The sequence below is a fragment of the Borostomias antarcticus genome (genome assembly GCF_949987555.1).
Source record: "Borostomias antarcticus genome assembly, chromosome: 15".
NCBI classification, from domain to species: domain Eukaryota; kingdom Metazoa; phylum Chordata; class Actinopteri; order Stomiiformes; family Stomiidae; genus Borostomias; species Borostomias antarcticus.
Window position 1 is genome coordinate 10,596,750 of NC_140248.1, and position 27,944 is coordinate 10,624,693.

The window sequence follows — 27,944 nt, forward strand, 5'->3', positions numbered from 1 at the left end:
AGTCAGTTCACTTCCTCCCCTTATTAAAATTATGGATAAAAGAATGATGTATCTGGTGTTTGGAATGACGGCTTTCCAAATTGCACATTATACATTAATATCAACATGTGCAAAATGACCTTTTTTGTTTTGAAATGACCGTTGTCATAGTGATGAACACCTCAGAGAGCCAGCTCTTGTGAGTTACTAACAAACACATTTCAAATAATAACACTATTACATAGGCCTACTGAATAAAGACAAATGTGTAATAAATAATACATTCATGTCTGCATAGACTTTACTCAATGTTGACAAGTTATAAACATTCCAGAGGTAAGTGATTATAAAAACAAAGCAGAAACATTAGTATCATCATACAGTAGTCTATAATTAGTCATTCCTGCCAGCAGAAATCATGCATCTTTAACTTGTATTAAACTGTTCTTGACAACTCAAACTGTTATAATTCATCATTAAGCACTTACAGGCAAGACGTAGTTGACAAAGGTCCACCAGGACAGATTACATTTAGTACTAGGCATCTTTGTAAAGTGCATTTCAATTCAATGATACAATAATAATTGACCGTCCCAGGTATCTACCGACTGTCTAGCATACTGTATCACCACATTGATTTGATCAAGATCATCCAGAAGGTCATGAACTTGAGACAAATATGTAAACAAGAAAATATACTGAATGGTTAACATTATTTCAATTCTTGATATACAGTTGCTCTGAGGGTTAAAGGTGGGATAGGTTGTTTGCTTTTGGCTTTATTTGGTAAAATTGGAATAATATCCTTTCAGCTATCAGTAACAGAAGTGCTCTGAGAATAAACTTGGATCTCCGTGTTTACTGCTGCCTTTGTATTTTGGATTCAAAGAATGCACCGCGCCCGAATGAATTGACCAATCAGGGTCTCTATCTCGCCACACCTACCAGTCATGTTTGGAGGGAGGGACTACATCATGATTGACAGGAGGGAGGGGCGGGTTCTTTTGAAAAAGATGACCAATCGGAGGCCTTGTTGACGTCAAACTACCTACCCCACCTTTAAACTAATTTGCCTCATACTTACAACAGCTGTCACAGCAATGACACTGGCTGACACAGTGAGAAAGCCGAGTGCATTAAAGGGGTAGCGACATTAAGCCCTATTTGTAGTCTGTCTACCATGAACCTGAAACATAGAGACCATAATTTCACTGATCGTTCCAGTATTGAGCTAGCTGCAGTTTTCTGCAGGCTCTCACTAGGCTACAATGGAAGTCAATGGGTTACCCGTAAGTGCATTGAAAAACTATGAAAACTGCTTTTCTGAGATCGCAATCTGAATATGTTTAGGTGTTTGGCATGACTTGCACATGGCATGACTTGCTCTGTAGGAGCAGTGAAAATAAGCTAGGGGAATGCTTATGTCCAAGCCATGACAAACATTTGGATTGCGATACATTTCACAGGAGGGCATATTGAGACCAGTAAGATTACACCCTGTGCTTCCTATCTCGGATTTCATTGTAGCTTGTGAGAACCTGCAGAAAAACTGCAGCTAGCTCAATACTGGAACAGTCTGTACAATTATGGTCTCTATGTTTGAGGTTTATGGTAGACAGACCACATATAGGGCTAAATGTTCAAAATAGCACACTACCTCTTTAAAGGCTGTATCAGATTGTTTCTAGCCATACGTTTTCTTTTCCTTGATTGAAACCCACTTGTGTGTGAAATTGGCATCTTTTTTCTTTTTTTTTATATCAAAGCTTTAAACTACACACCATTGTTGCATACTTTAGTGTTATCTCATACTCCCTTGAGGCAAACTAACTCAGGGCTTTGTAAGACAGGATAAGTCCTTGAGCAGTGAATTCCAAACTATGATGGGGTGTTCTTATCCGATCTGCCTTGCAGGCTCTCAACTTTTGTATCCTCAGCTTTGAGACTAGTCCAGCTTGGTAGTGGGCCAGCCTCATAAAACAATGCCTATGACATCACATGTCAACTCCTCCCCCCTCTTTGATTGTCCAATCTGCCTGTGAAACTGGGCCTGTCTCTGGGTCTTCCAGCAGTTGACTTTCTCTCTGAGAACGATGCTTTTGATACCAGGCAGAAGGTGCAGGATGTTACTGGGCAGGGACATGACCCCAGAGTTGGACAAGTTGAGCTCCTGTAAGGCCACCAGACTGCTGAACACCTCCACATTCAGTGGGCCCAGATGGGCATTGTGTGACAGGTCCAGGACCTGCAAGCTGCAAAGGTCACGGAAGCTGTGTGGTTGGATGGCCGTCAGCTCAGGTAGCCTACTGAGAGACAGGTGGGCTAGATCCTTTAGTCCTTTGAAGCTGTCCCTCTCAATGCTGGCGATGGGGTTAGCGTCCAGACTCAGAGACCTCAAGGGGAGGCCTTGTAGCCTGGGCACTGTCTTCAGACGGTTCCCTGCCAGGCTGAGGCTTTGGATGTTGGGAGGATTTATCTGCGGATTCCTCAAGACAGAGATCAGGGAGTTGTCGGACAGATCAACACTGATGGGTCCTCCGTGGCCCTTGTTGGTAAAAACATCCAGCGAGACCTCCTGGAGCCTATTGCTGCTCAGGTCCAAATCGACGAGGGGCAGGCCTGAGAAGCAGCCAGGGGCCAGCTCCTCCAGAGCGTTGTGGCTCAGGTCCAGCGTCTCTAGGTAGCGCAGCCTGGAGAAGGTGCTGCCGTTCAGCCTGGTGATGAGATTGTTGCTCAGGTCCAGGCTGGCCAGCGTGGTGTAGCCCGGCCCAGACAGCATGGAGTCGGTGATGGTGCTGATGGCGCTGGAGGATAAATCCAGGGAGGAGGTGTCCAGAGGGATTGGGATGGAGAGCAGGCCCGCACCCACTCCGCTGCAGTCCACCCTGGTCAGGCTGAAGCTGTCAAAAAGGCCAAAGTTCTCCACCTCACAGCGACAGCCAGGGTGACAGTCCCTCAATGCCGAAGCATGGAAGATCACCAGCAGCCACACGCTCACAGCCAGGAGACTAGACTAAGGAAGATGACGATGAGAATGATTAATATATATAAATATATTCATTGCTTTTATCTCTCTTAATTTGTCCTATAATTGAGCAATTACTGATCTATTGATCCAGCAGGTTTATTAATGAAAGGCCCCTAATGCCAATGTATTATACCTCTAGTCAAATTTTACCTAACGGTTAAATGTATGCATCGTGATTAAAATTATTTATGTATAGCTTTCTCAATCATTTACATTGTCAAGTTAGGCGAGGAATGCTGAGAGAAAATGTCTGAAATTGCAATATGGTATTTGGGTAGAGTAAACAGCATGAACTGCAGGAGAAGCAGGGGCTTGAGTTAGTGGTTACAAGTCATACAAGCCTTTCTGTGTTCATTCATCCACCATGTATGAGGCATCTACCATATTTTCTGTCCTACTTTTTTGAGCAACAAACTAACACATCAGTCTGATATATCCAGTGCAGATTAAATAATGTAAAACATTATTTGCCCCAGAAAATGTTTATCAAAGGCAATGGGAATCAAATAACATTCCTTATTCGAGTGAAATCCTGGTTGTTTTGCAGTATGCTACTTATGCAGCTCCTGCTCTACCTCTATAGTCATGACAGCTGGTAGTGTCCCCTCTCCTAAACTGAGAGGAATCAGCTGTTCTGTGCGGTGTATGTGCATGCTCAGGCTGCATGCTTTCAAATACCTTCCCAAGGGGGAGTGTGGGGCACCAGGTGTGCCTGTGAATCACTGTTCAGGCTAACGAACACCAAGGCTTCACTGGATTAGCCAGTTAACCCACGCAGTCTGCTTTTAGTAAACCTACAGTCCTTTACATTTAATTATTGAGTTCGTAGCTACTGCTGTCGAAGGAGCAAAAAGAGCAGCCTACACACTTTTGTCACACTGAATGTCTATCACAGGAAGTTAATGCTTGTGTTATAACAGCTGGCAATATTTTGATGATTATTTTAACAATCACGTAATCCTACTTCAAACTATAAAATAATAGGTGTTGTCCACAAACAGTGGCTGAAACACAAAAACGACACTTTTCTCTCTTCTGTCCATTTTGGCCACACCACTTTTTGCAGTCACATACTAGGCTATACACGCAGTAACACCCAAGCAGCGTGACGTAAACATATTGATATTAATTCACCTTAACGATGCTTATCAACTTCAAGAAGACATGTAACTTCTGGATTCCTGACTGCAATTTTTGTTCAAATCATTGCTGCTGTAACCAAACTAAAAGAATAATCTGCAACAGCGTGGCAAAGTTGCTCACTATGCAAGAATGCATTGCATTCTTAGCGTTGGCAAAGCCGATTCCCTTTTGATAACCAAAGAATATATAGATGTCGAGGCTGTTGAGTGCTCACCTTTCTTGACGAATTGTACATGTTTCTGTAGTTTATGTCCTGCCCTAGATTCCCTCGCAATCCCCAAACTCAGTCTTGAGTTTGAAAATGTCACATTTTTGCAGGAGTTTGCCTGATCCACCATCTGCTGTGGCTGTACTTTTTTGTGCCAGTTCTCGTTCTTCTAACCACTTCCAGGCAAGCGGTAGTAAATTGTAACGCCCATTTTAGGCAGTTTTAGACCGTTTCTTGGTATAGAGGGGAATGATTATGCCAAGGCACACTATTGCATTGCTTTCGCGCCACAATATCAGAACAAATATTTGTATAATTTTACGATAGATTTCATATCGAGTCATATGAAGGCCGCCGTAACCTGAGCAGTCACTAGAGTTCGCTGTTCCCTTCTCCTGTCTTTTGCTGACACAAGCGACTGACGGTTGTGTAGCCCATTGTTTAACTATTGTTTGCTATTGATAAACTATTTCATGGAAAACTCGATTGATTATTTTTTTTAAGAAAAATAAAAGTGTTAAGTGTCTGTAACCAATATCAACAGCAACGCCCCGCTCAAACCGACAGACCAACCAAGTTTCCCTGATGCAGCACTGCAAAAACCAAACTACTCTTACAAAAATGTCCGCATAAGCCTACTTCTGTTAGGAACAGTGGAGGAAGTTTCTCTCTGCCTCACTGCAATCTCTTCCCGTCTCCTCTCTCTCTCTCTCTCTCTGGTGTTTAGGTAGTGGTGACTGCGACCTCTGCTGGTCATATTTGTATTGTAGTCTTTGAGGAGCATCAGTAAAATCGTTTAGTTCTACTAGAGTAGACAGCTGTGTTAAAACATGCAGGTCCCGTCTGCCTAGACCAGGGGTCAGCTACAAAAGCTCACACGGGACAGGGCACTGTCTGAACAGTCCAGACATCTTTATTCTGCATGCACATTACTGTAGGCTATACATAATAAATAACAGGGACATCACGACATACAGGATAGAGAAAAAAAAACAACCTTCATACAACACAAACACGTACCCCAATCAAATGACACACCTGGTGAATTATGCAGATTAGAACAACTCATTTGAAGCTGTGATGAGAATTATTAAAAATTATTAAATGTAACATATTGAAATAATAATCGTCTTGAAAGACTAACTGCTACTCAATCAACCGTTCCCAGAGACGCTCACGCTGGGACACTGGTCGATGACAGTTGTGTTGTTTTCTTTGAAGAACATTCGCTGATACAACTGATCTGAAGTCCCCGTCACATCAGCCACACTCAAACACCATGCATATCATGTGCAATAAAGGGGAGAATGATAAAAGTTCAACGTTTTCACTAGTAGTCGTGGCGATACTTCTCTTAAGCAGCAGGGTTCTGAGTTAGACTGGGGGCCTATTGGGGCCTCTGGCCAGCCAGACCGACTGGTTAGATAAGGTCCTGGTTAGATAAGGCCTTGGCTATGTCGTTGTTGTACAGTCCAGGGATCCGGGCCGGGACTCCCCCAATCACACAACCTTCAGATGTGCTTTTAGTATGATCCAGCTCCTTGATTGGTCAGCGGTGACCACATCCCTCCTCTCTCACTGGAGGACACATTTGTCCTTATTGCTGTACTTCCTCCTCCTCAACTCCAGGCCGCGCTCCAGGCGCTCATCCTCCTCCAGAGCCCTTGACACAAACGCAAGAATACACATAGTATTAGTGTGTTAGTATGTCATGAAAGCTGTTGGAATACACGTCACTCTCTCTCTCTCTCTCTCTCTCTCTCTCTCTCTCTCTCTCTCACACACACACACACACACACTTACCCTCTCTCCTTGGCATCCATGTCTCTGACCAGCTCATCTCGCTGATTGACAAGTGACACCAGCTCCTGTAACAGCAGCTGCTCCCTGTGCTGCTGGGCACCTGTCTTCTGCCAGTCTGGAGAGCACATGCAGGAGCGGAGGAGAGAGGACTGTTTGAGCTTCAAAAATGGCCATCATGACTTCTACTGTGACTCTACTGCAACTCTACTCACCTTCTATGGCCATCATGACTCTGAGTTCTCGGTTCAGCAGCTCAAAGCGCCTCTCGAGGTCCTGCTCCTCTTGTCTGGAACACAAGCAGCTCAAGTCAGAGATGGAAACTACAGCCGCAGCTGCTCAGGGTTGTGTTAAGGTTCAATCAATCAATCAAAGCTTTATTTGTACAGCGCATTTCATTCCCAGAGGCAACACAATGCGCTTTACAGAGAACAAGGGAGGTGGGCATATGACCCACCTCTACATATTCCAGAGGGAAGCAAAAAAACAGTAATCACCCGGGGGCCAGATAAGTGAGCTGTAAAAATTCTTCCCTGACCCCTCTCAACAAGGCGATCGAGCAAGCTCCAGGAGTATGTTTGTCTACCGGCTAAGAACATTTATAAAGCAATACATTACATTAAATTACATTTCAGAGTAAGAGAGGCTAAAAAAGCATCATAGGAGAGACATGGCAAATACTGGTGAGTGTTTGCAATGGCTCAGGCCTAAAGCCGGTTAGACTACAGCTGAGGTTAGGTCGTTGTTGTTGCCTGAGGTTAGTTAGGTCAGACAGGGGCTGGTTAGGTTGAGGAGCCGAGACTTACAGCAGCTCAAGGTGGTCCTGTCTCCTGATGAGTGCGTTCTTCTTATTGACCAGAGTGAACCACTCCTGGATCAGGCGCTCCTCCTGCTCGCGGTCACTTCCTGGTAGGAACAGCACACAGCATCTTTACACCACACCTCCTTATCACAGCACCTCCCCACCTCTTAGCACACCCCTCTCTCCACTTCCCTCTCACCTGTCCCCCCCCCCCCCCGCCTCTCCTAGCCCGCCGCCCCTCACCTGTCCCCCCCCCCGCCCCTCACCTGTCCCCGCCCCCCCCCCCGCCTCTCCTAGCCCGCCGCCCCTCACCTGAATCCATCAGGTGTCGGAGGAGCCTTTCCACCACAGCCGCCCGGCTATCGATGTGTTTCTGCTCTGTCTCCAGCGCCTGCAGCTCACTCAATACGTACTGGTTAGTGTCCTGCAGTTGCTGACACACACACACATCCACACCAACCCACGCATAATCAACATGAAACAGCCAGATAATGGGATAGATAGAGTGAAATACAGATTTGCAGTCAGACAGACAGATAGAACAGACCGACAAAAAAACAAACAGAGAAAGGTCAAAGATTAGATGAAAAGGAAGCAAAGAAGAGCCAATATGATAGGCAGAGAGATCCAGTACATGGAGCCATAGAGAATGATATAAAAGAGGAATAAGGCTTATTTTTAAGCAAAATCCAATACAGTCTATTCCTAATCTGCTCTCCATTTGTGAGTTTGGCTGTCTCTGTCTTTAAGATTAATTGGTCCAAATCCCATATCTACCCATAAATGAACCAGCTAAGATGCTGCAATTTCCAGCCAATATCCCAGTTGTCCAACACTTTTATTTTTATTTATTTATAGAGAGAGAGGGGAGATGGTGGTCTGTCAGTGCCTAATTTTAAGTTCAATCTTTGGTCTTTTGTGCTTTGACCGCTAGGCTACTTGTTTGGCGTGATCCACAGGCCGCTGTTTCCTGGCATAATCTAGAAGAAAGCAGCGTTTGACTGTGGAACTTGCAGGATGTTCTTTTTGCCTACGTTTCCAATAAGCAATGTCGGCTACATTTCGGCCCAATTGTTTCTCATCTCATTCAGACCTGGTGCACAGCTGAATCTCAATGTACGATCTCTTACACACTTTCACCCATATTTAACATCAAGGAGCTATTAATGGGTGGGAGACCGATCTCAGCCTCTCATTGGAAAAACAGCAACATTCACCAGCCTACTTGGTGGACATTTAAAATGAGTTTGCGTCCCTTTCAAGATATCAGGGATGCTTTCAATCTGCCGATTTCCACATTTTTCTTTTATCTGCAGCTCAGAGCAGCGCTCTGGGAATATGGTGTCTTGTGGCAACAACCTTAATTTGCTACACAAAGTAAAAATATGGGTACGGTGTCCATACTGTATCTATTTTTTCAGGAGGCTTCCTATGCCTACCATTACAGGACCCTGATTTTAACTGGAAGCTTGTTTGGGAGGCCTCCCGCAGCCCTGACCACCAACAGGTTCACTTTAACTATGTCCACAGAACATATCTAACCCCACGTAAACTTCACTGTATGAAAATGATAAATGATCCCTTGTGTAGTTTATGCACTATGAAGATTCCTGGTACTGTCCTTCACATGTTGTGGGACTGTCCTCCAGTTTCACAGTTCTGGGCTAAAGTGGCAGACATGTTGTCTGACTTGGTATTGGTGATTGTCACAGTAACGGTGCCTATCCTGCTGCTAAAATGATTAGTCAGTGTTTAATATCACCAAGTTTAAAAGGCGCATTGTATTAGCAGGCCTGACAGCTGCCAAAAAGATGATTGCGCTGAGATGAAAACCTCCTCACTCCCTCACCGCCAGACAATGGGTCCTTACATTTTTTGATGTTATTCATCTGGAGTTGTCAACTACCAGAATTAATGGGGCTAGTGAATCTAGTTTGAACAATTTACATGCTATCACTGACTTACTAAAATATTTTTTTCCTTCCCTTCCCTGGTGCCTTCCATATTTCCTTATACGATCCTCTGTGTGTTTGTGTTTGTGTGTGTGTGTGTGTGTGTGTGTGTGTAGTTCTGTAAGTATGTGTTAGGGATATACTGTATATTGTGTCTGATCATAATGTCCCTAGTGTGAGTGAGTGTTATTGTACCTGGTGGGGAGTGAAGGGGGGGCTCACTTTCCTTTTCCTTTTTATTTTCTACTTATTGCATTTGGCTCCTTGTGGATTCTGTTTATGTAGTCCATTATACTGTAATACCCATGCAACTTGTATAGTTCATGTATTTTATCTATTGTATAACATCATTCTTTCTCATTTTCCCAGTTTGTACCTATGTTTTGTTAGAAATCAAACTGCCTTATTTTTGTTTGTAAATTGTGTTTTCACCTCAATAAACACTTGGTTGCAAAAAAAAAGGAATAAGGCTTGATATGAGAGGGTGACTGACCATGGTCTCCTCCCGGTCTGAGACACCAACGAACTCCTGGGCTTTGGCTGCACTCCGCAATCCTGCAGTCACACACACACACGTTAACAATCTTACTAAGGAAAACTGCATCTACACACACACACACAAAAACACACGCACACACACACACCTGGTTCTGCGCTCTCTCTGGTTGCAGTAGAACCATTTTTCACTTCGCTTGGAGACACACCATCAGGCTGGACAGAACACAGAACAAAGTTGATCGAGACATTTTACTTAAAGCTGCAAACATTTCTGATTCTGGTCGTGAGTAAGAGGCGGGGCCAGCTGGTACCTGCGTGGTGGGCATGTCGCCGTCCTCCATGGATTGGCTCCTGATACGCTGGCGTCTTTTCTTCAGCAGGTCTGCATCTCTCACCTGACCCAGCCCAGATTTGGCAGCTGAGGCTACGGGCCTAGGAGGAGCAACAGGCATCTGGGACTCCTCCCCTTCCGCCCCTCCCCTCTCCTTCTCCCCAGCTCCTCCTCTCTCCTCCCCCCTGGCCAGCCGTTTGGTCCTGGGAGGAGCCACCAGACTGCCGTTGGTCTTGGCCATCTGCTCTCCCTCGCTGGCCTCTCCCTCGCCGGCCACTCCCTCCTGCAGCTTGCGAACACAGAAGGCGGTGGCGGCCGCCATGTCGCTGGGCTGGCTGGGCGAGGCCTGGGTCACGGTGTAGCTGGTTTGGCTGCTGTTGTGTTCAATCTGGAGAACACTGAGCTCCTGGCCAGTGAAGTAAGAGCGGATCTGGCTCAGGTAAGTCATGACGATGAGGCGGTCGGGAACCGCCAGTAGAACCATGTCTGATGGCTCCAGCAGACGAGAAATGCCCAGCCCTGCAAAGCCGTCAAACGCCTGCGGCACAAGACAACAACAACAACAACAAACAACATCAGGCTAGTCAGCGGGAGATTGCTCAAACTTTAACACTTTACTGCCACTAAGAAGAGAAAACATTGTTTGAAGAAGAGAGTGTGACTCTTCACCTTCTTGTTGTTGAGCTTGATATCATGAGGGTCCAGCTTCTCAAAGTCTCTGAGGAAAAACATGGATAATCAAACATGGCTGGAGGAAACACAGAAGTAATAGATATATAGAATATGAAATATAAAATGGAATACAAACTGTAGCACAGCATAAAGACAAGCAACATGCTACGCTAGCAGACCAGGCTAAAGACAGAGGAGCAGAGAAGGCGTGAAGGACGGCTCTTACAACAGGTTAGGGTGGAAGTGGTGCAGGATGGAACAGAATGCCAGGCCATTGCGCCAGGAGGTGCTGAAGTTGGTGACCTTTATCCCCTGGTAACCCTGCGTGACCTCCTGACACCACTGTAGCAGAGACTGGCTGGAGCTGACCAACGCCGGGCCGTCCACACTGGACACCTGTGGAGGGAGGGAGAGAAGGAGGAAGAGTGAAGGAGTGGGTGACTGTGTGTGTGTGTGTGTGTGTGTGTGTGTGTGTGTGTGTGCGCGCGTGTGTGTGTGTGTGTGTACGTGTGTGTGCGCGTGTGCGTGTGTGTGTGTGTGTGTGTGTGTGTGTGTGTGTGTGTGTGTGTGTGTACCTCCTGAGACGCTGTCTCTTTTTTCTTATCAGTCTCGTCCCTGACTTGACCAGGGGTCACAGCACGGTCTGAGGGCACTTCTTGAGGTTCCACAGGAAGGGGAGGAGTTTTCTTCCTGCTGCGTCGAGGAGGTACCACAGCAGCAGAAATGTCCTTCTCTGCAGGGCTCCGGCCATTGGACGACATCTGTTCCAAGTTGGCGCTGGTGGGAGGGATCTGGACCAGGTCTTTGCTGGGGATAGGGATAGGGGTGGGGGTGGAGTCAGCGGGGCTGGGGGTGGGGTCAGCAGGGGTGGGGCTTAGATCTGCTGAGGAGTGTTTCTTGGAGCGTCTGGCAGGAACAGGCACATCTGACCTACAGAGAGAGACAGGCTGCATTAGGAAGTGGTGTGTGTGTGTGTGTGTGTGTGTGTGTGTGTGTGTGTGTGTGTGTGTGTGTGTGTGTGTGTGTGTGTGTGTGTGTGTGCGTGTGTGCGTGTATGTGCGTGTGTGTGCGTGCGTGTATGTGTGTGTGTGTGTGTGTGTGTGTGTGCGTGTATGTGCGTGTGTGTGTGTGCGTGCGTGCGTGTATGTGTGTGTGTGTGTGCCCGTGTGCGTGCTGGGGTGTGGACACAGTTCTGACATGGAAGTGAGTCTTACTCTGGCTCCGCCCCCCCTATTATGCTCTCCATAGGTATCTGGATGGAGTCCAGCTCGAGCCCCTCCTCTTCCTGCTCAACACCAGCCTCATACATCTCACTGGCAACAGGCTCCCCCGCCTCAGCCAATGACAAGCTGTTATCCTGGCCCAGGATACCGGTCACCAAATCTATTGGCGTGTCAGCCTCGATGTTAATAAGTGTGTGGTCAGTGTTCAGTGAGGTTATGGTAGACGGCTCATCGTCGATGAGACAGGGAATGAGGCGTTTCCTGCTTCGGGGAGCAGGGACAGGATCCTCTTCAAAATCTCCCGCCAACTGGCGGATCTTGGCCAATAGAAACATCTCCTCCTCCAGCAGCCTTTGGCTTTTTGAGAGAGGGTCCTCAGTGTGTGTGTCAGTAGTCTTAATGTCAGTGTGTGTGTCAGGGGTCTTAATGTCAGTGTGTGTGACAGTGATCTTAATGTCAGTGTGTGTGTCAGGGGTCTTAATGTCAGTGTGTGTGTCTGGGGTCTTAATGTCAGTGTGTGTGTCTGGGGTCTTAATGTCAGTGTGTGTGTCAGGGATCCTAATGTCAGTGTGTGTGTCAGGGATCTTAATGTCGGTGTGTGTGACAGGGATCTTAATGTCGGTGTGTGTGTCAGCGGTCTTAGTGTCAGTGTGTGTGTCAGGGATCCTAATGTCAGTGTGTGTGTCAGGGATCTTAATGTCGGTGTGTGTGTCAGCGGTCTTAGTGTCAGTGTGTGTGTCAGTGGTCTTAGTGTCAGAGTGTGTGTCAGGGATCTTAGTGTCAGTGTGTGTGTCAGCGGTCTTAGTGTCAGTGTGTGTGTCAGGGATCTTTATGTCAGTGTGTGTGTCAGGGATCTTAATGTCAGTGTGTGTGACAGGGATCTTAATGTCAGTGTGTGTGACAGGGATCTTAATGTCAGTGTGTGTGACAGGGATCTTAATGTCGGTGTGTGTGTCAGCGGTCTTAGTGTCAGTGTGTGTGTCAAGGGTCTTAGTTTCAGTGTGTGTATCAGGGGTCTTAGTGTCAGTGTGTGTGACAGGGATCTTAATGTCGGTGTGTGTGACAGGGATCTTAATGTCGGTGTGTGTGACAGGGATCTTAATGTCGGTGTGTGTGACAGGGATCTTAGTGTCAGTGTGTGTGTCAGCGGTCTTAGTTTCAGTGTGTGTATCAGGGGTCTTAGTGTCAGAGTGTGTGACAGGGATCTTAATGTCGGTGTGTGTGTCAGCAGTCTTAGTGTCAGTGTAAGGCTGTGCTTGAGGTGGAGGTGGGGTCTTGGCGTTGGGGTCAGGTGGGGGGACTGTGATTTCTGCTGGAGGGGGCGGAGGAGGGAGGGGCCAAGGAACTACAGAGCTCCTGACTTCCTCAGATACAGCCTCGTCTGTCTCCTTGGTTACATCGGGCTCCTGATCGGCTACAGTCTCTCTGGCTGTCACCAGTATGCTGCCTGAGCTGCTGGTTTCCGTGGCCATTGGTTGGTTGGCAGTGTCGCCAAAACGAGGAGACCCGTCCTGACTGGCTGTTAATGGGCCAACTTCCTGTAGAGGCACAGGCGGGGGGAGGAGCCGAGAGGAAGCAGGTTTTGACGGAGCGCTGTGGTGACACGGGAGGTCCTGAAGAGTCTCTGGGCTGGGAGACACAGAAGGAGGTCAACCTCCTGGTCTGGCAACTGAATAATGTCAGCACAGTTTCGACTGATGAGGTGCTATTAACTACTGACCAGCTACTGACCAGCTGCTGAACATTCACTGACATTCACTTTCATTTTGCTTTCATGTCATGTTAGCAATGCCAAAACCACTGACAAGATGCTGACCATATGCACAGTGCTACTGACCACGGCAATCAACCACAGCCACTGACCACACCCCACTACCGACCACAGTGCTTCAGACCGTGAACTGCAATACCAGCGCTCGAACATGCTGTAAAACCATAGCTCCACAAACAACACCACACACTTCACGGTCTCCATTGGTGCTGGAGTAACCGGCGCCTACGATCCCCATGCATTCACACCAGCCTTCGCCCCATGACTAACATACACACAGGCACAAGTTTATGAAAACAAAGTGATGCACAGAGCTCTGATACAACGCAATGCCACAGCTCAGCGATGTTCCTCAGTCTCAAACACAGGCCTCGGGACTGTGTCGGCACACGGAGCTAAAGCTCGAGCAACTCGACAAGCCTACCGCGTTTCAGGGCAGACAACGCGGCGTGACAAAACCGCCTCCATTCCGCAGGCAACCGCCCCCCCACCCCCACCTGCTCCACTTACCCCCCGCCCCCGTCCATGTAGAGATCGGCCGACCAGAAGGTTCCCAGGTCCTCCTGGCCCAGCTCAAACTCTAGCTCCTCCTCCTGCTTCAGCGCCATTGGTCTGGGTCTGGGAGAAGGGGTGGGGCAAGGGGCATCCAGGTACTCCTCACTGGCTATCTCGTCCAGCTCTGCCTCCCTCAGTGGCGGCCACGCCTCTCCATAGCTGCTAGTGTCAGTGTTCCCCAGCGGTGCCGTTTCGGGCCTGCTTGTGGTTCTCCCCGTTCTGTCTGTCTCTCTCTCCACTCTGTCTGTCTCTCTCTCCGCTCTGTCTGTCTCTCTCTCCGCTCTGTCTGTCTCTCTCTCCGCTCTGTCTGTCTCTCTCTCCGCTCTGTCTGTCTCTCTCTCCGCTCTGTCTGTCTCTCGTCCTGTTCTGCCGGTCTCTTTTTCGGATTCCTTGGGCGTCTCTGGGGGTTTGGCCTGGTCAGGATGCGTGACCACTTTATTGGTCATCTCCTGCTCTATGGCAGCCAGTCTCAGACGGTCCACAAAGCTGAGTGCAGACGACTCTCCGCCACGCTGCGACAGCTCCGATTTCTTCCTGACGATCTCTTGGACCAATGGGGAGTCTGTGAGCGAACAGTCCTGTCCCGTGATTGGCTGTTCCTCCACAGTATCAGAGAAGGCTGCGGGAGGCAGAATCTCCAGCTCAGAGAGACACAGCTGGTCAGAGTCCAGCTCCGGTGCCGGGGAAGAGGAGTGCAGGATGGACGCCACTGTCTCATAGCTGGAGGTAGGAGGTTTGGACAGACGTTTAGCTACATACATTCTGGGTGAGAACGATGATTTTCACTGCTTCACTGCAGGCATGTGGATGCAGTTCACATCTCCCGACACAGTCGAGTCAACCTCGGGACTCTTATTTTAACAACGGAAATCATTATTTCCAGCCTGTATTTCAGCGTGTTGATGTAGTGACATGTTTTAACCAGCAGGGTGCATAGTTGAACAGCTGGTTGACATGTGAGACCATGCAGGAGCAGCCAGAGCTGAGACAGCATGCGTGCTGCTGCTAACAACACTGTTTGAAGCCAACCCCCTCCCCCCTCCACCACTGGGCTGACTCACCCCCAGTACAGGACCCCCACTAATGCGCTGATGAGGCCAACGGACGCCTCCTGTTGCCCCTCCTCATCTCCGGGATCCTGATAGGCTAGTGAGCCGTCAGTCACCTCTATGCCTGTCTGTGTGGTGTCCTCTGAGGGCGAGGGAGGAAGGGTCTGTGAAGGGGGAGGGGTCTCTTCTGCTACACTGTGGCTGGCACGCGCACACACACACACACACACACACACACACACACACGCACATACATACAGCCAATGAGACATGTGATTGGTTGTCAGGTGAGTTTGAGGTAAAGGGACCATTAAGCATGAGGGGTTAGATGTCCAAACCAATTAAACATTTCTAGGCGGCGGTGCCATGCTGCTAGTGGGGTGAACCTGAGACTTACCCCCCAGAGGGAGAACTCTTCACTGTTTTCAACGAGGCCAGGCTCCCTGGCCCCACCCCTGGCTCTTTCCTCGCCTCCTCCAGAGCCGCCCACAAGGGCCTCTCCGCCTCAGACGCTGCCTCGCTATTGGACGGCGGCAGGACGCTCTCCAGCTCAATGCTGGGCGTCCGCCGCGGTTCGCCTTCCTCCTTGCCCGGCCCTCCGGAGGCGGTGGCCGGCTCCAAGGCCGGCAGGGGGGCCAGCAGCAGGGAGCGCCCTGGGACAGAGACAGTCCCCCTTGCGCCGTCCCCCTGCTCCAGCCCGCACCCCGCGGCCCTGTGCTCAGCACTGACATCTTGGGGAGGTGGACAGAGGTCACTTCCAGGGCCCTCACTTTCGGCACGCTTCTCCCTTACAGACGGTTCAGAGGCCGGGACTGCGGGTGGGACTGCGGGCACAGCGGAGGGTGGGGGGGTGGTGGGCGGCACTGTAGGGGGCAGCTCTGAGGCCTCGCTGATGATTGGCTGGCCAGCTTCTAGTCTGTTAAAATGGTCTCTGCCTGAGCTGAGAGGCAAACACACAGGAGTGTTACCCTAGCTCTGACTTTTAGCCTCAACACACACACACACACACACACATGGGCGGACACTCTCCCCCATACGTACCCTCTCTCTGGAAGTCCTAGGTCCTGAGGTAATGTTGGTTCCCCTCTGTGGGCGTCTTTCTCCGCAGACTCCTGCTGTGTTTTCTCCTCTAAAACCTTCCACAGGGGAACCTCCCCGGACCATATCATTGGCTCCTCCTGAGCTGTGGGTTCCGATCCAGCGTGTGATTGGTTCTGGGACATGGCAGGGCTCCTGGATCCCTCCTCCTCCAGGCTCCAGGGGGGCTTGCCGGCAGCAGTGGCGCTCTTTACCACTAGAGGGGGCTGTTGAGTAGGCACACCGTCTGCCTCAGCAGGGGTGTGTGTGAGGTTGGGTGCTTCCTCAGGTGTGTGTGTGAGGCTGGGTGCTTCCTCAGGTGTGTGTGTGAGGCGGATAGGCTCTGGAGAGCTTTCTGAGAGCAGGGCAGAACTGGCCAGGGTTCTCATCCTCTCTTTGTCCTCATCTGACCTGTTGGCGTCATCCCGATGACAGGGGAGCGTCTTCGTCTTCACGTCCTCCTGGGGTCTCTCCTTCGCCGGTTTCTCCGCTATGTCACATGGTCTGGTCTCAGCCTCTGACTGCGTGTCTGCATGCCAGTCCTCTCTTGCCTCCTCTGCTCGGTCTGTTGCTGCAGTTGTTCTTCCAGACGGTGTCTGATTGGATGTCTCTTCAAATCTGGAGAGCGTGAGGAACATCAGGGTCACCAGTCTGAACTGGATGTACATGATCGGGAATGTGTGTATGTGTGTCTGCGTGTGTGTGTGTGTTTGTGTATGTGTGTAAATATCACCCTTACCCTCCTTCCAGCTGCATTGAGTCCCGAGGGGACCTCTTGATGGTGTCCACCTTAGAAGCCACACCTGACTCCTCCTCCATAAAGAAGCCTCCTGTGGTCTGATTGGATGTATCTATGATGTCATCAAAGTCAGGCTCTGGCTCAGCCAATGGAGGCTTCTCTGCTATGAAAAGTGTTCTGGCGTGGCTCGTGGCTGGTTGAGGATGCTTGTTCTCATCAGACAGCTCTTCGAAGACTGGTTCCTCTTCCTCCAATGGTGGTTTTACCGTGATGAACGCTGCCAGGACATTGGAAGAGCCCTTACCGGGGGCGGAGCTCTCTGGACAGGAGAAGGGCCAGGGAGGAGGCGGAGCTACGATCAGCTCCTCTGAGGAGCTGGGGCCAGAGTGGCCGTCTTGGCCAGGACTGAGGGACAGAGATACCAAAGGTCAGAGGTCGTAGGTCACGAGGGAACGAGGTGGGGGGTTATGGTGCACGAAGCAGGCAGGTCACAAGCACAGGCCAGTCCAGGTTAAGTCAGCAGCACTCCATTGGAGGAGGGCATACTTGTCAGACAGCAGCGACCGTGCCAGCCAATCCCTGGCATCCGCAGCAACCATTCCACAGTCATATCCATGACAACCATTCCTTGAAAACCCCTGGCAACAATTCCCTTTACTCTGTAAAAACAAACCCATCAAAACCGGACACACAGATCGAGTCCACACACACGCACGCACGCACACACACACTGGTGCTCATGCCCGCTGACACCACATCAGACCAGACCGTAGCCAAGCAGGACAGCACACACAACAGCATAAACAACACCCAGCACACACACACACACAACAGCATAAACAGCACCCAGCACACACACACACACAACAGCATAAACAACACCCAGCACACACACACACACAACAGCATAAACAACACCCAGCACACACACACACACAACAGCATAAACAACACCCAGCACACACAACAGCACAGCAATCCTCAGGACGCCTCAGAGCCCAGGCAGGACAGTAGGGAGGGACGGGTCCAGGGGGTGTTGGTGTGTGTGTGTGTTGTGTGTGTGTGTGTGTGTGTGTGTGTGTGTGTGTGTGTGTGTGTGTGTGTGTGTGTGTGTGTGTGTGGAGATGAGCAGACTGTGTGGAGTAGTTAGGGTAAGGGTTAGGGTTAGCAGAGCGGTGTGCAGTGTGTGGTTAGGATTAGGGGGAGACTTCAGTCGATAAACAAACCATGAGCTCACCTCATCACATCTGTCTCTGCCCCACTCTCTCTGGTTGGCTGGGGGGGGACGGGGGCCATTTGGGCAATTCTGATGCTGGCGACCGCCCTGGAGGAGGGCGGAGACTCCTTCCCCTGGCTCAGGGACAGAGGGGTGGTCCTCTCCATGGCAGCATGGGCCGGTGGGAAGTGAGGGCCTTCAGGGGTCAGAATAAACCGATCAAGAATAAACCGATCAAGAAAGACAGACTGTCAACCTCTCAGGTGACAACACTCTCTAGTGACACTCATAGACCACGCAGTAGTAGATTTTGTCAGCTACACACTGTGGATGCGGGCAGCAGATCGTGGTTGCTGAGACAGAGAATTGGTTTTCTCTATAGAAATAAATCAAGCTTCCCATGTTATTGTAGGAAAAGGATAGTGGAAGCAGTCTTTCCATCAGTTCTAGATTACGGTGACACCATCTATAAAATTGCAAACTCATCCACATTAAGAGGTCCTGGATACAGTCTATCACTCCGCTTTGAGATTTGTCACGGGTGATGGTTTTGGTGTCCACCACTGTGCCCTTTATAAAAAGGCAGGTTTATCCTCCTTGACAGAAAGGCGGAACACTCATTGGTCCATTTATTTTTTTAAAGCCATCACTGGAAAGCTCCCTGGTTACATCTCCTCTCTACTAGAATGGAGCACAAGCTCTTATGCGACCTGAGCAGGTGACTTTCTGTTGCTTAAAGTGCCAAGGGCCAAATCTGAACTTGGACAATCGGCCTTCTCGATTAGTGCTCCCTCCACATGGAATGACCTACAAAAGACACTTAAGTCCAGTGCTCTGCCCTCACTCGGACAGTTCAGAGCCCAACTTTCCAACAACTCTAGTTCCGTCTGTGATTGTTTTTGAAATGTATTGCATTTATTGTTATAATGTTGTATTTATCCTATTATATTTATTGTTGCATTGTTTGTGATTTATTGTATTTTATTTATTTTCACTCGGTGACATCGCAAATGAGGGCCTACCCTCAATGTATTTCCAAGCCTAAATAAAGGTTATAAAATGAAATGTGTGTCTGTCCCCCCCCCCCCCCCCCGGGTCTGACCACAGACAGTGGGAGGGTTGGGGTTGACCCAGAGACGGCGGGGTGGGGGTGGTTGGGGGGAAGGGAGGGGGGCACTACAACATCACAGCATCTACGTAGGCCTTGGGTGGTACAACACATCTCCAGACCTCCACCCCACAGAGGCGAACCCCACGAACACGCCCACCCCCGGCTCCCTCATGCCCTGACGGCCTCAGTGCTCCCTGGGAGGATGGAGGCTCGGTACCTGGCTGGGAGGAGGAGTCGAACGCAGCAGGAGCTGCAGCAGCGGTGGGAGGAGGCGGAGCCACTAGAGGGGCTTGAGGAGAGCGGGGAAGGGCGGGCGGCGAGGACCGCGGCAGGAGGCGGGAGGGGTGAGGGGTTACAGCGGGGTCACAGAGTGAGTCCAGGTCGGGGCGGGCCAACAGGGGTACGGAGGAGACGACGTCACAGGAGTGGGAGAGGCCAGCGGGGGAGGGGCCAGCGGGGGAGGGGTCCGAGGCGGCCGGACCTCTGCGCTTTGACCACTCGCCCTGGCCACCAGAGACTACGGGGGGGGTGCAGAAAGAGGGCGTCAGCCAGGGAGATGAGGGCGGGAGAGAGAGAGAGAGAGAGAGAGAGTGGAGGAGAGGGGTTGGGGAACAGAGAGAGAGAGAGATTGAGTAATGCACTGCAGGTGAACGTGTGGGTAAACGCTGGTTGCATGATAAGCACAGCAGCCAGCCTGGCCGTGTTCCAGGTCCTCATCCAAGGTTCAGTGAGGAGCATCACCCACACACATTCCCGCCAATATCTTAACATACACTACACAGGATACACTAGTTTTGGACCCCGTCTCATACCTGGCTCTGGGCAGGAGAGAGAGGGTCTGGAGAGGGGAGGGGTTGGCTGGGAGGGGCTTGCTACCAAGGTATTGTCATCAAAGTTGAAAATCATAGGGGAGGAGGGACGCATGGTTGAAACAATCTGAGGTCTGAAGACATAAGAGCGAACTGTAGGGGAGGAGGGGAGGAGAGGACAGGAGAGGACAGGACAGGAGAGGACAGGAGAGGACAGGACGTGAGAGGCAGATGAATGTAGGAGATAAAATTATTTGGCTAGGTTGGCACAGGTTAAGATGTATTAGAGACGGTTGTCCAATCAGACATGAGACCAACCGGGGACTGCAGGTTGCTCTGGGGCTGCAGCACCAGTCTGCACCTCTGGGGGGCGCCGCACATACGACACTGGCGCTACATAGAGAGAGAAGGGAAAAGAAAGGACAGGTGAACAGAGGAAAAAAGGGGGAAGCGCAGACATGAGAGAGGGAGGGGAGGAGAGAGACACAGATCTGTTATCACACATGCAGGGAGCTGTACAGTTACCACCCCTCTGATGACCTGGCTCTACACTTAGGGTTAGAGTACTATCCACAACACACACACACACACACATACACACACACACACAGTCACAGCTCCAGGTGTTAATCGGCTATAGTAACAAACACAGGTGTATCAACCACTACCGAACACACACCAAGCTGGCAGCCGTTCACGACACCAGCGGGTCAGGGCAAGTATCACACAGTCACTCTTGGGGTCATTCAGAACGTTCCAACAAGCGGTAGAGAGCCAAGTAAAGCTCCAGTCAGCCAGCCAGAGGACCGCAGCATGCCCCATGGTACCTGTGCCTGGGTCGGGCTTGAAGATTCTGGGCAGAGACGGAGGATGAGAGCGGGTGAAGCCTGGCGCCGGGGGGCTGGGGGCGTTGGGAGACAGCTGGGGGGTGGCGGTGGAGTCAGGGGGGACACGGGGGGGTGTGGACGCCACGGCGTGGAGTCGGGGGGGCGTGAGGGGTTCAGGGGGGAGGCGGGCGTGTGTGGTGGACTTGGAGGGTGCGGGGGGTTCAGCGGGGAGGTGCGTGTGTGTGGTGGGCTTGGGGGGTTCAGGGGCAGGGGTAGGACTGGGGGAGGGCCCGGGGCGGGGTTGTCTGGAGCGGGTAGGCAGCCGGGGGGATGGGCCCAGTGGGACGGGAAGGGGGGGTCTGGTGTGGAGGACAGGACTGGGGGTGGAGCCAGCCCTGCCCGATTTACCGAGCTCTCTCCCACAGGCTGGAGCGCGGAGTGGGGCGAGGTCGGGTCAGAGGGTTACGGAGATGGAAGGGGGTCGTTGCAGAGGGATGTGTACGACGGGTTTTGAGAGAGGGGGTGGAGGAAATCGAGAGAAAGAGGAAGAGAAAATGGAGTGAGATGAGAAGCTAGAAATGAAATGACCTTCCGTATACAAGCCTGACAGTTGTGGCTGTATAGTGACCCCGGTTAAACTGGGCTGAGCTCTCCCTCCCCCAGAGGAGAGACAGCCACCTGAATGTATCATACAGTGCTCTCATTGGATGGAACATGTTCACACGTCCAATCATATCACACAGGATCCTTCAGTTCACAGTAATGTTATATGTTACCATTCTGACTCACCAACCAATAAGATCACTCTTTGATAACATAGCATACAGTACATGCAGGGATCCTGTGATTTGATTAGTTGTTGACAATACTGTAAATAAAGACAGAGGACAAGTGGTAGTCATCTGCTCATGAAATGAGGAAGAGGGTAGAAGACGCGGCGGAAAACATGGAGGACAGTGGAGTCTGAATGAGGAACTAGGGTCGGGGGGGCAGGAAGGAAAGGAGAGGCCGGGCAGAGAGAGTACCTATAAGTGGAGCGCTGTGTCCAGAGGAAGGCCTTCTGTCTGGGGGATGAGTGGGCCGGGCCGGGGGTAGGGAGGCTGGCAGAGCAGAGGGCAAAGAGATGTGGGGTGGGGGGTGATAAGAGGTGGTCAGAGAAGATGGTGATTATGGAACTACAGAGTAGACAGAGAACAGGTAGGTGTGTGTGCTTGTGTGTGTGTGTGCGTGCGTGTGTGTGTGTGTGTGTGTGTGTGCGTGTGTGTGTGTGTGTGTACCTGCAGCGGCTCTGCCGAGGGTGGCTCCAGCGCTGGACCGTTTGTCCTCCTCCTCGTCGCTTTCGTTGAAGTCCTCCAGGTTACCGATGTCTGTGGGTTTGACACTCATCAGGCTGGCCAGACTCTGCATGTCCTCGTCACTAAGAGGGACAGAGACACAAGCGCGATGAAGACGTCGTCACCGGTGGAAAGTGACATTGGGATCAGAGTGGGGCGTGATGACAACCTCATTGGATGCTGGGATATGTTTGTTTATTTTGGATCCCCATTAGCTATTGCAGAATGGCAGCTAATCTTCCTGGGGTCCACAAACATTGAAATAACATAAATTCCAAGACATGATACATATATACACATAAAGCATAACGTGACTAACATCACGTAAGACATGGACATGATAGCGTACACATAAAGACATAACATGACTGACATGACATCACATACATGACATGACTAACTTAACATAAGACATACACATTCTACACATAAGGACATAACAACATGACCGACATTACATCACATATACGACATGACTTGGACATTTACAAAACGATATAACATCAAGCAAATAGACATGTATATACATACTGTAACATTAAATAGCAGGCTATGACAACAGAACATGTTCACATTCACGTAAGACTCAACTCTGACGGAGGACAGCAGTGAAACTGGGCAGTCAAGGGAGTCCAGTCATATGGTCATCTACATGAGGTATCGTTTAGACCCTTTTTAAAAGTAAATTGATTTTGTGTGCCTGTGATTAGAGAGGGTAATTTGCTCCATCTTGTAATTAATCTGGAGATGACAGTGGATCTTAGGAAATCTGTTCTTGGCCTGAGGGGTAACAGGTGACCCAGACTGACACTCCTTGTATGGTGAGCATGTTTGTAGTTTGTGTAAACTATTTGATTGTGTAAGTTTTCTGGTTTCTTTGAAAGTAATATGTTCTTGAGAAACATCAGTAGACTTACATGGAGTTTCTGTTCAACTTTGAGCCATGCTAGGCATGAATGCATGTAATCAATGTTTGTGCACTTTGAACAGTGGAGTGCCATTCTAGCTGCCATATTTTGTGTTAACTGGAGTTAGCTGGAGTGTATTTCCTTCTTTTTTTTTTGCTGATGACCAAATGACTGGACAAGACTGTATGTGGGGCAGTACAAGGGTTTGGATGACCTGATTTAGTGTGGATGGTGTTAAATAAGCAGAACATTTCCATATAATTTGAATTCCCTTCACCATCTTGCTGACAATGTTTGCAATGTGATCTGAAGTAATGAGCCGTCTAGTGTTACTCCCAACGGTTTAGTTGTTGTAACCTGTTCAACTGGTACTGCAGACATGGTCAGGTTCAGCTGTGGGTCACAGACCAGAGTGGACCTTGAGCTAAGAATGATACATTTTGTTTTGGAGATGTTTAAAACCAACCTATTGCTTTCCACCCATGCAGATACTCTCCCTAATTCCCTGCTCAGTACCTAAGTCAGTTCATGACATGTTGAGGCAGCACTATACAGTGTGGAGTTATCAGCGTACATCACTACACTTGCTTCTTTCTCAGCAGACGGCAAATCATTGGTGAATATTGAAAATAAAAGTGGACCTAAGCAGCTTCCCTGTGGAACACCGCAGTTTGTGTTTTTGCTGTCTGAAAAATTACCATTGAGAAAAACCTTTTGTAATCTGTTGGACAGACAGCTGTCCATTCAAGAGATTGCGTTTGAGTTGAAGCCATAGCACATGCCTATCAATATCATATGGTCAATAACATCAAAGGCTAGCACTAAAGTCCAGTAATACCGCTCCTTCTATGTCCTTGTTGTCAATCCGTGTTAACCAATTGTCTGTCATTTCAACCAGTGCAGTATTTCTGGAGTGACTCTCTCTGTGAACATGCTGTGAGACAGTCATTATACCATTGCATGAGAAGTAATCCTGAATTTGCACAAAAACTTCTTCTTTTTTTCAATAGTTAACGTAATTCTGGAAGAATACTTATTGGGTGACTACTGGCTCCTGAGAAGGTAGATTAAATATCATTGGGCTTTAATATCACATATTGGAATGGAGACATGGGTAGCAGCAATTCAAAGTAGTTTGACATCTAGATTGTCAGTCCCTGCTGATTTATCGTCTGACAGAGACAGAAGCATACATTCTACCTCTTTTATTCCTACCGGGTCAAAATTAAATGTAAAATTTTTGTCATTTATAAGTTATTTATCAATGTGTATGAGGAGCTATCAGTTCGGTCTCATCCTCTGTCTTAGGTTGTCGACCTTGTTGATAAAATATTAATTGAGGTAGTTGGATATTTCCTTTGACTTTGTTACATCTTCCATCTTATTCAATATAAGAGGCAGACTGATTTGAATTGTATTCCTAGCCATTATTTCATTTAATGCTTTCCATATTTTTTTCCCCATCATGTTTAACAGCATTGATTTTTTTCTGGTAATATTCATTCTTTTTACTCATATTAAATATGGTAACCTGGTTTCTTAATGTACAGTAGGTCTTCCTATCAGCCAGCAATCCAGATCTGTCTGCCTCTTCTTTGCCTCATTACAGTACGTTGGGCCATTAGATTTTTCAGGTCTACCTTGATCCATGGGGTACTGCTTGATTTTACGGTGCATTTTTTCGTTGGAGCGTGCTTATCTGCAGTCTTCATGAAGAATTTCATAAGCACAAGTAATGCTACTGAAATAGTAGATCCTCCTCATCACATCCTAATGACCAATTCTCATATTTTACATCATTCACGAATGATTCCTGTAGGAATCTCTTGTAAGACCTGATTAATAACCCTTATAAGACCTAATTAATTACCCTTGTACATGTACCTGCTTTAGGGAGTTTTGTTTTTCTTGTGAGCGCTATCAGGTTGTGGTCACTAAAGCCAACAGCCACCGATACTGCTTTAGAGCAGTGGTCAGGTACATTGGTACAGAAGTGATCAATGCATTTTGATGTAGTATTTCCGTTCTTATTGGTACACACTCTTGTTGGTTACTTCATGACTTGAGTCAAGTTGCATGCATTTGTCACTCTAATAAAAAAAATGTCAGTGTACACTTCGCACTAAACCAATCAATATTCATGTCCCCCGCAAAACATATTTCTCTGTTTTCATCAGATGCCTTGTCTAGCACCTCACAGATTCCATCCAAATTCCAACCAGCATTTGGTGGTCAATAACAGCAGCACACCAGTATTGGATGGAAGGAGACTCACGTGGCCTTGCCCTCCCTCACGAAGACACAGGACAGGGAGAGTATTGGATGGAAGGAGACTCACGTGGCCTTGCCCTCCCTCACGAAGACACAGGACAGGGAGAGTATTGGATGGAAGGAGACTCACGTGGCCTTGCCCTCCCTCACGAACACACAGGACAGGGAGAGTATTGGATGGAAGGAGACTCACGTGGCCTTGCCCTCCCTCACGAACACACAGGACAGGGAGAGTATTGGATGGAAGGAGACTCACGTGGCCTTGCCCTCCCTCACGAAGACACAGGACAGGGAGAGTATTGGATGGAAGGAGACTCACGTGGCCTTGCCCTCCCTCACGAACACACAGGACAGGGAGAGTATTGGATGGAAGGAGACTCACGTGGCCTTGCCCTCCCTCACGAACACACAGGACAGCGAGAGCTTGAGGGAAGCCTCCACCACCTTGACAGACAGCGGCTTCAGTCGCAGGGACAGGTCTATCTGTGTGGGCGTGGCACTGGCGAATCTCTTCATGTTGATGTCTATGGAGGCCAGCACCTTGCGCTGGCCCTTTTTCTCCTGCAGTGTGGGAAAGACAGGGGCTGGTCAGAGGTCCCGGGGGAGTACTGTGCGACACACTAGAATCACGTTTTGTATGAAAAGAAAAAAGAAAAAAGAGGGTGGCTATAGGTCTGACACACACTCACACTCTCAATGACAAACGTCCAGTCCTTGTCCTCAAACTCGTCCGAGTGGGGATCCTGTGGGAGATGGGCACAGGTCAAATGTCTGGTATTGACAGACACACACTCTTTGATGTGTGCAGCTGCTGTGCTGTCATTGTCAGAATTCCATAATATACTGATACTACAGTAGAGTTCGCTGCTTCCCCCACAGACAGACATACAGTCAGAAAGACAGGCAGTCGTTACCCTAAAGAGTGTGACAGCGATGTCCACGTTTTCCGGTACCGGCCAGACCACCATTCCCCGGTAGGGGTTCTTGATTCCCGGCTGCCACCCATGGAGCTGGAGAGGGTTAACAGGATTGCCTGAGTCTATCAAGTTGTGTTATCACATTCTTGATTTGCCAAAGAATCTTCTCAAAAGACCAAACTTTGTTTAAAAGTTTTTGTTTAACATTGGTGCAGTGTGTGTGTGTGTGTGTGTGTGTGTGTGTGTGTGTGTGTATCAGTGGCGCCCGCCCAGTACCTTGGTGCAGACACGTCTGTTCCTCCTGGTCCACACCACCCTCAGCTTGTCTGGTTGCCTGGAAACATGACACATACATGATGCATTCCAGCTTGCTGGCATTAGAGACTTTCAGGAACTTGTAGAGCTGCCTTTTAGTTTCTGACGATTTCATGAAGGAAGTTGGAGGAGTGGATGGAGTTTTTGCTAGTTGGTTGCTCAGCTCTGTAACATAACCATTCAGTCATTTATAACATCAACAGCAGCATGTAAACAAAGACCGCCTACTGAGAGGGCTTGTGACTTTTTTCTAGTCACTATTTTGTAACTGCAAATGCCATGGGCTGGAATTATAAAGAGGATAAAATGTGTGTGTGCGTATGTACAGTATGTGGATCTGTGTGTGTGTGTGTGTGTGTGTGTGTGTGTGTGTGTGTGTGTGTGTGTGTGTGTGTGTGTGTGTCTGTGTGAGGGTGTGTTGGTCGGGCCCATTGTGTTTCTGAGACTGACTCCAGCAGCAGGAAATGAGAGAGGAAGCAGTGTTGTGTCATGTGACCTGTGTTCACCTCCCTGGAGGTGGGGCAGCTACTACAGCATAGACCCTACTGCATTGTCACTGGAAATAGTAACTCCCATTCGCTTGTAAGAGAGTTAGCAGAGCTGGGCCTGATCATGTCTCAGGTTGCAGGTCGGTTATAGCAACAGCAAGGCTGGAGCGGAGGTGTGAGGGGTGAAGTATAGAGAAGGGTTCGGGCAGCAGGGTGGTTGGTGGGGGCATGGCGTCACAAGGCACAGAAATAGCCTAGCTGACCGGCTGGCTGCTCGACCCACTGGAGCAGCAGAGCTGACAGTTCTGTCACCTGTCTGAGGTGACCAGGTCAGACACGCTAGCCGTGGGGCTGCCTCTTTGCTTGTCCTATTAAACCTCCACACCTCCTGCAACGCCTGCACGCGCTCGCACCCCCCCTCCACACACACACACACACACACACACACACACACACACACACACACACACACACACACACACTCTTTAAGAGCCCTGTTGAAACTGGTACAGATTATGCTATGTACAATATGTGTGATATGCATTATATAACATGTGTGAGTTATAACATCTATGAGTTACAGTACAGTATATGCAGAAATCCTTAGCCAGCATGTTTCTGTGGCTAAGCTGATGGAGATGCCTGCCAGGATATAATTATTCTGTTGCGGTCTCATGCTCCATATCATACAATGCTTAGTGTAATAGCCAGGTAATAGTGTACAGAGTTATCTTATCATACAGTTACACAACTATGCATGGCTTTGTTGCTTCACCTCGAGATAAGCATGGGATTGGCTGGCAGACATATCTGTGATGACATCATGAGTAGCCTACACTGGGGCTATGCTCGTGTCAGGAAGTGCTGAGGACAGACGTGCAGCTACTGTACGCTTTAAAATCAGAGTGACAGTTCCAGTGT

The 27,944-nt window shown here is 49.1% G+C and overlaps 2 protein-coding genes across 2 annotated transcripts in view; both read right to left on the reverse strand.

The window, feature by feature from the left end:
• Positions 1–321: 321 nt before the first annotated feature.
• On the reverse strand, positions 322–4,486 carry LOC311318551 (tsukushi-like). The gene is made up of 2 exons (XM_084449904.1): positions 4,365–4,486; positions 322–2,992 (listed from the first exon to the last, which is right to left on the reverse strand). Exons 1-2 carry the CDS (start codon positions 4,383–4,385, stop codon positions 1,952–1,954), a joined length of 1,062 nt encoding a protein of 353 aa, XP_084306030.1. The 5' UTR covers positions 4,386–4,486; the 3' UTR covers positions 322–1,951.
• A 1,447-nt stretch (positions 4,487–5,933) lies between these two features.
• Positions 5,934–27,944, reverse strand: part of ehbp1l1b (EH domain binding protein 1-like 1b) — a gene marked incomplete at both ends in the record, with an annotated part of 23,013 nt that continues 1,002 nt past the window's right edge. The window contains 31 exons of the mRNA XM_084450203.1: positions 5,934–6,021; positions 6,162–6,276; positions 6,374–6,447; positions 6,965–7,064; positions 7,273–7,384; positions 9,406–9,467; positions 9,557–9,623; positions 9,722–10,279; positions 10,411–10,459; positions 10,640–10,809; positions 10,989–11,319; positions 11,628–11,770; positions 12,998–13,265; positions 13,918–14,086; positions 14,333–14,682; positions 15,024–15,175; positions 15,432–15,951; positions 16,053–16,315; positions 16,466–16,706; positions 16,828–17,232; positions 18,065–18,239; positions 19,372–19,671; positions 19,967–20,116; positions 20,282–20,356; positions 20,791–21,216; positions 21,816–21,890; positions 22,068–22,207; positions 25,686–25,864; positions 25,993–26,046; positions 26,218–26,313; positions 26,497–26,554. Coding sequence (XP_084306329.1) covers positions 5,934–6,021; positions 6,162–6,276; positions 6,374–6,447; positions 6,965–7,064; positions 7,273–7,384; positions 9,406–9,467; positions 9,557–9,623; positions 9,722–10,279; positions 10,411–10,459; positions 10,640–10,809; positions 10,989–11,319; positions 11,628–11,770; positions 12,998–13,265; positions 13,918–14,086; positions 14,333–14,682; positions 15,024–15,175; positions 15,432–15,951; positions 16,053–16,315; positions 16,466–16,706; positions 16,828–17,232; positions 18,065–18,239; positions 19,372–19,671; positions 19,967–20,116; positions 20,282–20,356; positions 20,791–21,216; positions 21,816–21,890; positions 22,068–22,207; positions 25,686–25,864; positions 25,993–26,046; positions 26,218–26,313; positions 26,497–26,554 — 5,965 coding nt within the window. The remainder of the gene's footprint in view (positions 6,022–6,161; positions 6,277–6,373; positions 6,448–6,964; positions 7,065–7,272; positions 7,385–9,405; positions 9,468–9,556; positions 9,624–9,721; positions 10,280–10,410; positions 10,460–10,639; positions 10,810–10,988; positions 11,320–11,627; positions 11,771–12,997; positions 13,266–13,917; positions 14,087–14,332; positions 14,683–15,023; positions 15,176–15,431; positions 15,952–16,052; positions 16,316–16,465; positions 16,707–16,827; positions 17,233–18,064; positions 18,240–19,371; positions 19,672–19,966; positions 20,117–20,281; positions 20,357–20,790; positions 21,217–21,815; positions 21,891–22,067; positions 22,208–25,685; positions 25,865–25,992; positions 26,047–26,217; positions 26,314–26,496; positions 26,555–27,944) is intronic.

Bases quoted from the DNA above. Each gene is read 5' to 3' on its own strand.
- LOC311318551 (XM_084449904.1), bottom strand. From the start codon at position 4,385: ATGTACAATTCGTCAAGAAAG. The intron at 2,993-4,364 runs GTGAGCACTCAA...CATCTTCCTTAG, and splicing joins TGTACAATTCGTCAAGAAAG to TCTAGTCTCCTGGCTGTGAG.